This window comes from Ruditapes philippinarum, unplaced genomic scaffold (assembly GCF_026571515.1).
Source record: "Ruditapes philippinarum isolate M1 unplaced genomic scaffold, ASM2657151v2 ctg3902_1_1_1_1, whole genome shotgun sequence".
NCBI lineage: Eukaryota > Metazoa > Mollusca > Bivalvia > Venerida > Veneridae > Ruditapes > Ruditapes philippinarum.
This window is the reverse complement of record NW_026853731.1, coordinates 43,933-57,092: the sequence shown is the minus strand read 5'-3', so window position 1 is coordinate 57,092 and position 13,160 is coordinate 43,933. Positions and strand designations below refer to the sequence as shown.

Sequence of the window (13,160 nt, the reverse complement as noted above, 5' to 3'; positions counted from 1 at the left end):
ACTATGTTTTATATATAGTTATGAACCATATGGATTTCCAATTACTTACGATCTGAAAAGCAATTATCATTCCTGTTCTGGGTCTCACAGGGGGATTGGATGTTTTTTCTTACAGAGTTGAAGAACAAAAGGAAAGTAAAATGGATTTTATTCAACTGTTGTTCGAGCCAGTTTATATGTTGGTCGCCGTCACAGTTGTGCTTAGTTGTCTGTATATATTTAGCGGAAAGAGATACACGAATCTACCCCCGGGACTAAAACCATGGCCCATTATTGGTATGGACCATCATCTATTCATCAGTGTAAAAGTTAAAGAAATCTATATTGTAGATCATTGTATGTGCGCACCGTTCGCCTCTCAGCCAAGAGACTTGATTTTTCCCCCTAAAATGATGAATGGTTTTAAATACCAAAATTGAAAAATTGGACCAGTGCATTTTGGATATTAAGCATGGTATGGGTAGCTTGCAATTACCACTACTGTGCATGAAACCGAGCCTGCAACATAGTCAAGTTTGTCGTTTTTGAGTGTTTATATTTTTCAATTTTGACACACAAGCCTGATAATTGCATGTTTTCAAAGCTAACCATATTAGTTAGGAAAATAATTCATTAGTTGGTGTCCGTATTTGTTTTTTATTTTATTTTAAAGTGTATTTAGTTTTGTATTTTTAGTTCAAATAGATTAGTCAGGAGATCAGATTTAGTACCATTTCTTCAAACTGTGCAACAATAATCTAACAAGGTCAATGTATAAACGTTATTTATGACAGCTGTTTCACTTCAGATGTAAGATAATATTTAACCTTTTACATGTATGTAGGGTATCTTTACTATTTATTTTTGCACAAGTCTTATCTAGTACGGATAATCGGACATTGCATTTAAGATTCTCATCAAAATATAAGCCTAGATTTATGACATTCGACACTTTAAATACTCTTGTAGTTTATTTTTAAATTGAAACAGATTTATTATAGTAATCTATGTAACCTTAACGCACTTATTTCGTTACAAGGACAAGGAACATTTGTTCTTAAATTTTAAATCTTTGGGAGTGGCGGCGAGGCGGAGTAGTGAACGGGTCACACTGGCAATCTAAGAATTGGTGGCCGCGTGGGTTCAAACCCTGCCCGAGGAAGATATTGTTTCCACAAGCAAAAAACATTACACTCATTGCTGAGTTGGTTCCAGTAACGGTTCGATTCGCTATAAGCCGCCAAAATAATCGGACTAAAATAAATTCGCATTAAATAAAACTAATTTGAAATCAATCAAATGCACATGTACATTATTCACTTACTTCATCGTTTGAATTTGGATTATCAGTCATCGAATTTAGCACTGGCCCGGTGACCATGGCCAGTGTAAATTCGTCCAGGCAAGGGTAAATTTTAAGAAAATTTAGTTAAATATACAGTAGAATAAATTCAAAACTTAAATTCGGGCCAGTAAATTCAAAATCTTAAATCCAATGACTGGATTATATCCACAATTTGTTATATATGCCAGTATTTCATATATCACTGTCCTTTTTATAATGTTATTAAATCTCTTCCACGTGCTTATATAATAAGACCATGATATTTAGATGATTACTTTACATATAACCAACTATCCTACAAGTTTTAAAGAAATTGACTCAAAATGCCGACTACGGATCAGATTTTATGACTAAAAGTCATGTCGGTGTCATGGTGCTTACTTGTTAAATTCTGCTTAAGCCGGTGCCATAGGACCCGAACGGTAGCGTGCATACACCACTGTTACCTACTAACCGTTTTAATCAAAACAATTTGCAACATTTACAATTCTGCCGTGTTGGGCGGCCTGTAATGGTTTCAAAGCATTTTCGTTTTAGATTTAATGAAATAAAATAAATATTTTCAAAGGTAACATATTTGATGTCAAAGGACAGGGAGCACTGTATGAAGTTGCCTTAAACTTACGACAAAAGTACGGAGACTTGGTTCGGCTAAAACTTGGTCCAAATAACTATATTGTGCTAGTTATGGGTCAAGAGAAAATATCCAAGGCAGCTGTCACGATGAACGAGTCATTTAAATACAGACCTACAAATTTCTTTGCTACGAATTACATATTCAATAACCAAGGTAAATGATTGAAGTGGACTAACAGTGCCAAATATAAATCGTCCGTTTGAATGTGTAAATTATCATGCTTAATGTGTATTTATAAGTATTAATATTTCCAATTCTGTTTTGTATTGGGGATTAAATGGCGATAAAGTCGTAGCTTGGTGCAAGAGAGATTATTGCTTTCAATTTCTGTCAGTAACAGTCTCAACCGAATATGAAATTCTCATCTTTTTGTTGTTTATGTTTTCATTGCTCCCAAGAAAAAAAAAAGAATTGCCTTTTACAGAAGTTCACAACACCACAGATCTTGATGAATTTTTATAAATTCATTTTGCGGCATCCGCGATCAAGTGGTTTAAGTCGTGGACCGTCGGCGGTTCTACTCAGGCGTCTGCTTGTGACTGAAATAATGCACTGAAGGGCACCTGAGGACTTCCTTCACCTGTAAAACTTGTAAATTTACCGGAGGACCACCATGCCCGTGTGACTAAAACATTCTTCTTAGATCATGATCTCAGTAGATAAATCATGTCTTGCGAGCCTATATAATTCAATGTGTACCCCGTCTTGTCACTTCCGATCATTTATCTTTCCTGGATTTCTATTATATTTTAACTTGTTCCTTTCCAGCAATTACAGGCAGTAGACTGGTTTATATACTGCGATGATAGGCAACCTTATAAAATTTGGTTTCTCCCCTTAATATATTAATGTGTAAGGATTTAAAATAGGCTTCCAAATTCTTAATACAACCCCAAAAAATGTAGCGGTAGAAAATGTAGCCAAATAAGCAATCATTGATTCGACACTGATTTTTGCAGGACTTGTTTTTTTGAATGGCGATGTCCATTCTACTGTCCGAAAATTTACACTTGGTTCCCTGAGAGAGTTTGGCGTCGGAAAAAGAAGTATCGAAGGTCGAATTCAAGAAGAAGCAGTAATGTAAGATATATTCAATGAACTGATGCTAGTCTTGTTTTGTTTCAAGCCAAACTTTAAGACGTTTAGTGCAATTTGTAAGATACTATCATGCTTTTGTTATGTTTTCATTTACCATTAACATATCGGTTAAACAATAGTATTAACGTAAATTGCGGAAATACACCAAAGTTATTTTGTGAAAGCCAATTTAACAGAACATTGAACAAAGTATACTTAAAAAAATATTTATATGCATAGATCAATGTTACAATATTTGCTGTTATGTATCTTCCACAGGCTAAGTGAAGTTTTAGAGAAACTAGATGGAAAACCAACATATTATCGTGATACTTTCAAAATGGCCGTCGCAAATATTATAGCAGGGATTGTCTACGGAAGCAGGTTCGTGCCTTTATTGATAAGTTATTGGCATCGTAGCAATTACATATTTATTTATTCGTGCAGGGATATGTTCATGTCATGGATATTGTGTCGTAATATGAACTATTGGCGGATATATGAATGTCTGCAAGGCTTATAAGCGTAATCATAGTTTTATGCTCCCCGAAAAAATTCGGGGGAGCATATAGTCGCCGGGTTGTCCGTCCGTCCGCCAGTCCGTTCCGAATTCTTGTCCGGTCAATAACTTCGTTATTTGAAGTCGGATTTTACAACTATTTCACTGAAATGATCACCATATTGAGACGGCGTGTCGTGCGCAACATTTGGGTTGCTACCTTGAAGGTCAAGGTTACAGCATTACCTTGCAGCAAAATCGTGTCCGGCCCATAACTTCGTTATTTGAAATCGGATTTTACAACTATTTCACAGAAATGATCACCATATTGAAACGACGTGTAGCGCGCAAGTCGTTAGATAGATCTCATTGAGTAGAAGTGCAGTGCAAAGATCAGTAACTCTGCCTTACCTTAGTTTGGAATTATTACACTTGAACTTTGTCTGGGACATAACTCTGAAACTACAAAAGATATACTTTTCTGTGTCCAAAACCTAGTCGGGGAGCATCACCCGGTTCAACCGGCTCTTGTTTGGTTTTGCTTTTGAATACTTTTTGTTTCGTTTTATTTTCATAATCTAGTTTGACCCTCCCTTTGTAAAGTTTAATTAACTAGGTTTTACCCAACAATATTTTATTAGATTATTTTCGAGTAATGTTTGAGTGTCAAACTGGCGATCATAGAAAGTTAGCTACATGTGATATACTTGTATAAATTTATTTTATTTATACAACTCGAACTGCATACCCATGGCAACAACAATAAATAAAATATCTTAATAATGTAGTGTTCCAATTTTTAGCACATAAAGTATCAACATCAATATTCGTTTATTTCTCCAATTGTAAGCTCCTTTTCTTATCTTAAGTAAAAGATAGCCGTCCCTCACTTGGCACATGAACTCCTTCTTTGAATTAATTGATAGTACATGTAAGAGACAGTTTCTAATCTATTATTGACAAAATAAAAGATGGTAATTGTTATCACTGTTTTATTCTTGATTCTTGCCTCTTAGATTTGAATACAAAGATCCGGTTTTCATTGACCTGATACACAAGGTCAATGTCATATTCAAAGAGCTCAGTCTTTTTCTTCCCGAAAGCTTCTTACCAATTTTACGATTTTTCCCGGGATCAAAGGTAAGAGTTTGCGTTTGTAACGAAATATATAAAACACAGTATACCGTGATAATTAAAATAAAAGGTATCAAGCTATATCTCATGAAATATTGTGTAAATAAAATCATGTGTTTTCAAAATCTTCAGAGTCATCCTCGAAAATGTACGTGAGCATAATACAATTTTCCTGAACAAAATAGTATGCTGCTATTCTTGTGAGTGTTCTTACCTTTTAGCATGCGCCATTCGTTTTTAAAGAATTCGTTCAACTACAGACAGCAGATAAATTGCTTTATACACTTTAACTGAATATTGCAGACAATAAATAACGTAAACAGTGGTTCGAACAGTCAAACAGAAGTCTTTACATGTATGAATACATGTTTGTCTGCTTTTGCTATGATAAAAACATGCTTATGAACTTAAATAAAGTTGGACAGAGTTGATTAATGCATTATATTCATTACGTTAATAATGCCAGCTTAGCTGTTTTCAAAAGTCTTGAAAAATATGCTAAAAGTCGTATTGAAGAGCATCGTGCAACCTTTGACCCCGACAATATCCGGGATTTTGTGGACCTCTTCTTGAAAAATGAAGGTGGAAGTGGAGACGACGGTATAAATGGTAGATATTTAACTTCATTTCTTCAGTTCTTTTAACCATATTTATCTATATGTATTCGTCTTTTTAAGCCAACACATATGCGTTATAAAAAATAATGCTGTATGTTTGTAAAGTCGCTTTTCATTGGATAACCGTGAACACACCTACTGCAAATTTACAAAGTAATTTCTTGTTTTCTCATGTAAAGGAAGTTTGCTGTATTGTAATTAACATATCCGTTACAAAAATTCTATAAAGGCTATAAGACCAGATACTACAGGTTGTTTGCAATTTAACCATTACCTATTGCTTATATAGTCCATATAAACGTTTAAAATCTTCAGAACTAATATCATATACCTGTTCAGATAAGTTTCAACACAACTTTAAAACCTTGTTCCGGACAATACACACACAATACTGCAAAATCTTGTGCGTATATTGTATTTCATTTACCATCCTTTTTCTAATGTACTACAGGCTACTTTCACAGTACAAATCAAGACTGAAATGACAAGAGTTTCTTACAATAATTCACTATACATGTAATTGACGACGGCAATGAATGTTAGTTAATTTTTCTATCAAAATAACATGAAGTATAACTACGGGGTATCAAACATTTCAATATCACATTCCATATAAGAGACAGAGAAATTATTATTCAACACTGTTGATGCCATTTAGAATAGAGCTATTTAAAAGAGAAATTTATCTACATTTTTTTCAATTTTTAGAGGCCAATTTGTTCCGACTGATTGTCGACCTCTTCAATGCTGGCACTGACACTACAGCAAATACCATGAACTGGGCAATCATTCATTTAATAAAGCAACCGGAAATTCAGAAAAAATGCAGAAAAGAAATCCTCGAGGTAATTTTTAATATTGATAGTCTTAGTAAATAAATTATTTCAAACTGCACTCGATTTTGGAAGACAAAGATGTTAAGCCTATATAAGACCTTTTCACGTTCTACATCATGTACTTAACGTTTTATTGTGTGTTTTTCAAAGCTATTTGTTTGAACATCCAGTGTGCTTCTATCACCTTTAACGATGTAGAACTCGTTTGTTATCTGTTCTACCATTGTATAGATAGTCATTGTCGACATTTAGGTTGTAGTCTGTTCTGCCATTATACTGATATTGCTTATGTCACCTTTTAAGTTGTAGTCTGTTCTGCCATTGTACTGTTAGTGCTTATATAATTTTTTAGGTTGTAGTCTGTTCTACCATTACACTGTTAGTGCTTATGTCACCTTATAGGTTGTAGTCTGTTCTAGCATTGTACTGATGGTGCTTATGTCATCTTTAAGGCTGTAGACTGTTTTGCCATTGTACTGTTAGTGCTTATGTAACCTTTTAGGTTGAAGTTTGTTCTACCATTGTACTGATAGTGCTTTTGTCACATTAAGGTTGTAGCCTGTTCTACCACTGTACTGTTAGTGCTTATGTCACCTTTTAGGTTGTAGACTGTTCTACCACTGTACTGTTAGTGCTTATGTCACCTTTCAGGTTGTAGACTGATCTACCATTGTACTGTTAGTGTTTATGTCACCTTTTAGGTTGTATTCTGTTCTACCATTGTACTGTTAGTGCTTATGTCAAATTTTAAGTTGTAGTCTGATCTATCATTGTACTGTTCGTGCTTATATCACCTTTTAGGTTATAGTCTGTTCTACCATTGTACTGTTAGTGCTAATGTCACCTTTTAGGTTGTAAACTATTCTGCCATTGTACTGTTAGTGCCTCTATCGCCTTTCAGGTTGTAGTCTGTTCTATCATTATACTGTTAGTGCTTATGTCACCTTTTAGGTTGTAGACTGTTCTATCATTGTACTGTTAGTGCTTATGTCACCTTTTAGGTTGTAGACTGTTCTACAATTGTACTGTTAGTGCTTATGTCACCTTTTAGGTTGTATACTGTTCTACAATTGTACTGTTAGTGCCTATGTCACCTTTTAAGTTGTAGTCTGTTCTGCCATTGTACTGTTAGTGTTTATGTCACCTTTTAGGTTGTAGTCTGTTCTGCCATTGTACTGTTAGTGCTTATGTCACCTTTTAGGTTGTAGTCTGTTCTGCCATTGTACTGTTAGTGCTTATGTCACCTTTTAGGTTGTAGACTGTTCTACAATTGTACTGTTAGTGCTTATGTCACCTTTTAGGTTGTAGTCTGTTCTATCATTGTACTGTAAGTGCTTATGTCACCTTTTAGGTTGTAGACTGTTCTATCATTGTACTGTAAGTGCTTATGTCACCTTTTAGGTTGTATTCTGTTCTACCATTGTACTGTTAGTGCTTATGTCACCTTTTAGGTTGTAGACTGTTCTATCATTATACTGTAAGTGTTTATGTCACCTTTTAGGTTGTAGTCTGTTCTACCATTGTAATGTTAGTGCTTATGTCACCTTTTAGGTTGTAGTCTGTTCTGCCATTGTAATGTTAGTGTTTATGTCACCTTTTAGGTTGTAGACTGTTCTACCATTGTACTGTTAGTGCTTATATCACATTTTAGGTTGTAGTCTGTTCTATAATTGTACTGTTAGTGCGTGGTAATGTCACCTTTTATGTTGTAGAGATCTATCATTGTACTGTTAGTGCGTGGTAATGTCACCTTTTAGGTAGTACGCTGATCTATCATTGTACTGTTAGTGCTTATGTCACCTTTAATGTTGTATTCTGTTCTATCATTGTACTGTTAGTGCTTATGTCACCTTTTAGGTTGTAGACTGATCTATCATTGTACTGTTAGTGCTTATGTCACCTTTTAGGTTGTATTCTGTTCTATCATTGTACTGTTAGTGCGTGGTAATGTCACCTTTTATGTTGTAGAGATCTATCATTGTACTGTTAGTGCGTGGTAATGTCACCTTTTAGGTTGTAGACTGATCTATCATTGTACTGTTAGTGCTTATGTCACCTTTAATGTTGTATTCTGTTCTATCATTGTACTGTTAGTGCTTATATCACTTTTAGGCTGTATACTGTTCTATCATTGTACTGTTAGTGCGTGGTTATGTCACCTTTTAGGTTTGTAGACTGTTCTACAATTGTACTGTTATTGCTTATGTCACCTTTAAGATTGTAGTCGGGTTGGTTCGGTATTGTTATTGTTAGTGCTTGTTTTACCTTTTATCTGACCTGATCTTCCAGAATAATTTTAATACTTATATCATTTTTTAAATTGTTGTCTGGTCTACCAGTTTACTGATAATGCTCACGTCTTATTTCCAGGTTGTAGGTACAGGAAGAAGCATATGTCTTAATGACAAGAAAGATCTTCCATATTTACAAGCTTTTATAAGCGAGGTTGTGCGGTATAGTACAATTGGTGAGTAAAGACTTGAAACACAAAGCATATTACGATTCTGCGACAGAATACATAGACTAAAGCAAACTTTCGATTAAGCAATTCAACTAAAATTATTGACATACATGTAATTTGTTCTGGGTAATACCATACATGTATATAAAAGTTAATAATACTATTCTGCATTATCAGAAAGCATATATATCATTATCTAAATGAAACGCTTAGAAGCTTAATAAAGGTTTAGTACTTTATGTGCTGTGGTGAGGGTATCTGTCTCTCAACATATGAATTGTGAGCTCGATCTTTACTGAGCCACATATTCTTGCTCGACACCAGGACCGGTATCGTCAAGAAAGGTGTCTAAAAGTGATGAAAGTGAAATGTTTTGATGTAAAAATAACTGATAAATAGATACGTTTAATTAACCAACTTATGCATGCTAGCCACATTATAACTTTAACTTTTAGTGCATATCATAATATACATTTTAATAATTACATAAATTAAAACAACGTTAAAGTTCGGCAACGTTCGTCTTTTCCCGTATACATTACATTTGATTGTAAACAAGATTGTCGTTTTCGGCCATAGAGACACATATGTTGCCTATTTACGACTCGGAGAATGTCGGACTATTCCGGAATATAAAGCGTTCCATGATTTGTCATTGCTCTTGCAAACAACACCAACCAACCAGAGCTAGGTTATATGTCAGACTCCAATGACTTAACTGAAAGCAAAACGTTTACTTGTCAATAGTCTTTTCCATTTTATCCATCATCTTAAAGCGGCCTTCGGCTTTTCTAAAGATTATGTTATATTTAGATACAATATTTCATATAATGTTTTAATTAAAAGAATTACGGTGGAAAATGAAATTTGCCGTCGTTGAAATACATAAACATTAAGGAAATCTCTCTCTACCTGTCCGCTCAGTATAATATATAATTGGTATTGGTCACTGTTTCAAGTCAATTTTCCCTCCTCGCTGTGGGCTCGAATAGCACCAAGGGAATTGGTTTTCTTTTATGTGAGGGAGCTTTCAATATTATTTACGGAAGGTCAGTGTTTCTGTATCAGCTATAACCTATAAACAGTGTCTGTGATTTAAAACCTTTCCAAATATATAAAATTAATGAAAATGTATAGTCATTTTATATGTATATATATGGTTCCGTTCCCAACACAGCACCTCAAACAGTTCCCCATTCTGTAATAGAAGACACAGAGTTTGAAGGTTACACCATACCTAAAAATAGCGTCGTAATGTTCATTATCTTCACTATGTTGATGGACAAAGACAAGTGGGGAGATCCGGATAATTTCAGACCTGAGAGGTTCCTGTCTGAAAAAGGCGAATTCGTTCAAGACAAGGAACACTTTGCACCTTTTAGTTTGGGTGAGTGCTTTTGAGTTGGGCATTTATAGAGCTAGCTTCTTAAAGTACTTTTAAACCTAGCAAAAAATTAAAATAATTCTAACGATGTACCAACCACTTCATTCACGTATACATTCTCTTAAACTCATGTTAACACTGTTTTTTATTCGACAGGTGGAAGGTCATGTGTTGGCAAGTTTTTAGCAAAACAGGAGCTCTTCATATTTCTGGGGACACTGATACAGCGGTTTTAGTTTAAATCTCCACCCGGAAGTCCTCCGCCATCAACGCACAGAATTCAGACGGGGATAACCAGCCAACCAGAAAGATATGATATATGTGCTATACCATTAAATCATTGAAGCGTTAAACGTTATGATATCGGTGCTATACCACTAAGTCAGCGAAGTGTAATACATAGTGTTATGACATCGATGCTGTGTCACTAAATCATTGAAGCGTAAAACATTATGAAATAGGTGTTTACCACTAAATCATTGAATTATATATCACACTGTTGTGACTTCAACTTTAAAGGTGACGTAAGCTAACTATTAAAGTGTAAAACATAATGTTATAACATTTGGGATGTGCCACTAAATCAATGAAGAGTAAAAAACAAATGCTAAACCAGTTAAAGGCATAATGTTATTGCATATAAAATGCTATACCAGTTTAAAACATAATTTTTTATTATATGATCTAAATATAGCTGCAATCTCATTGGTCCAAACGGTAGTCAACGGAACTTTTTATAACATCATATTCACTGGGTGTAGTATCATATTCACTGGCTGAATTGGATTTTCCCAGTCTTAAAATAGATTGAGACGCATATTTAATGATCATACACCTTAGACTGTTGATTACGCGTGTTAATTAAAAAATAATTGTTGTTTTTTGTTCTTTATAGCATATTTCTCGATTAAAATATCATTAATTTACAATTATACTTAAAGGCTACACCGCAATGATGAGTATAAACTTGTTTTTTTTTGTATGAGCAGCGTTCGCATAGTCGTTGCACGCCTAACACGTGCGTCTTTTTTCCCGCGCTTTAACGAGGCAAAATTTGTACATGTATATAAGGTTGTACTTTTTTGTGATTTTTTTATTATTTCTTAGCCTATTCATATTATAAAGCAATTATTAACTAGTGAGCCATTGAATATGATGTGATATTCACCGGCAAAAAGTCATATTGACCTCGGCTACCGCCTCGGTCAATATGTCATCTGCCGGTGAATATCACATCATATTCAATGGCTCACTAGTCAATAATTGTATAATAATAAACAAATGCTATACCAAGTAAAAACATAATGTGATGACTTATAAATGCTAGACCAGTTTAAAACATAATGTTATAATATATATAATTTATGCTTTACCGGTTGAAAACATAATATTTGACATAGAAAATGCTATGCCAGTTAAAAACATACAGTTATGACATATAAAATGATATACTATTTAAAACATAATGTTTGACATACAAAATGCTATACCAGTTCAAACATAATGTTTTAGTCCCCTACCGGTTTAACCGGAGTGGACTTTAGGTTAACCCTCCGTCCGTCTGTCCGTCCGTCCGAGCAAACATTTTGGGTTTAGGGGCTATATAACAGCAAAGAGAGCAAAAGAGAACAATAGGTTCATTCCGTGATCAAAGGGTTTAGGGGCTAGTAGCCCTTAAGGTAACAAAGAAAATAACAAAGAAAATAGTCCCTAAAGCCAAAATGTTGGAACGTCCGTTTGTCCGTCCGTCCGTCTGTCTGTCTGTCTGTCAGTCCGTAAGTCCGTCCGTCCACAGAACTGGATCCCGCGATAACGCAAAAAGTACCAAAATATTTTTATGAAACTTGATATATGGTGGATGGCAGTATGGAGATTATATGTCGTATAACGGAGAGAGAACTCACGGATGTTACATACTTTTAATATATAAATACAAATACACAAGTGTACAAGTGAAATACCAAATTCGAACTCCTAGACTGAATAACCAGCCCAAAATATATAATGACAGCTTCCACATAAAATGTTATGAAATCTAGCCGACTCCCAAATACGCTATCTATCATTTTGACATATTATTACTATTTAGCCCAGTCTGTATGCATCCTGTACCACAATATTCATAAATCAACGTCATGTTTTTACATTTCGCATTATGAAATAAAAACATGCACTTGTAAGATCTTTTTGTTGTCATTCTTTTTGAATATAACATGTATGTCCAATTAACCTGTGCAATCAACTGTACGACAAATATTCCTCCTTTTCTTATATAAAAAAATATTTAAAAAAAAGGATTATTACATAGATTTATATTTTTTTCTTTGTTAACAAATATAGCAAAAAAATCCTTTTTGAAATGAATTAATATAGGTCTATGTTTTTGCCCCCAAGGTAAGGATGTTATATATCAACCTTTTGTTACTTTATTTTAAAAGAAAAATCACCTAAGGTCATATCCGGTCAGAGATGTTATCTAACGACCTTTTCTTACTTTATTTTGAAAAGAAAAATTACCTAAGGTCATATCCGGTCAGAGATGTCATCTATCTCTCTGATTGGTCAATTGATTTTCGTGTGTAACCTTTTCATTTTTGAATTCATTTTAATAGAGAAATTTGGATTGACAGCACAGGTAAAAATAACTTTACTTTTGATATTAATTTTGAATAAGTAAAACAGTAATTATTGTTAAATGTTCGATTAATCTTTATGCAAAAAAATGCTTTATATTGAATCGATTGAGAAATAAACATTCGACATTGTTATCAGTTAATGTAATTGTTATTCTACAAAAATAATATATTAAAGTAACATTAGTTAAATATTATAGTTTGTAATAATGTCTAGCAGGGGTGTTTTCCTGTGGCGGTTGCTCGCACACAAAACAATACCTTTTTTAAAAACCAATATTTTGCATTTTTGCCCGTTTCAGAGGGTTAAAGATTTTTAAAAAACCCCCTAATTTTTTCAAATAAAAAAAGGACAATGTCATAAAAAGCATAATAAAAAATTCCCAATAAAAAGTTTTTAATGTAAGTATCTTATTTATTTTAAATACTTGATATTTTTAAAATTTACTTTTTCATATTGAATTTTTAGACATTTTTTTGTTAGTTTTAACTAAGCTATGAACTTTGTTTATTTTGGCAATAAGAACTTTATGCCCAATTTTAACTTTATTTAATGAA

The 13,160-nt window shown here is 33.8% G+C and overlaps 1 protein-coding gene across 1 annotated transcript; it reads left to right on the top strand.

The window, feature by feature from the left end:
- Positions 1–1,876: 1,876 nt before the first annotated feature.
- On the top strand, positions 1,877–11,473 carry LOC132737651 (cytochrome P450 2C15-like; the record flags this gene model as incomplete). Its single annotated transcript, XM_060724983.1, has 9 exons — positions 1,877–2,117; positions 2,891–3,041; positions 3,318–3,422; positions 4,554–4,823; positions 5,138–5,280; positions 5,997–6,133; positions 8,495–8,591; positions 9,763–9,972; positions 10,126–11,473. Coding segments are annotated over 9 exons (1,434 nt in total), but the record flags the coding sequence as incomplete, so codon positions are not given.
- Between the last annotated feature and the right edge of the window lie 1,687 nt (positions 11,474–13,160).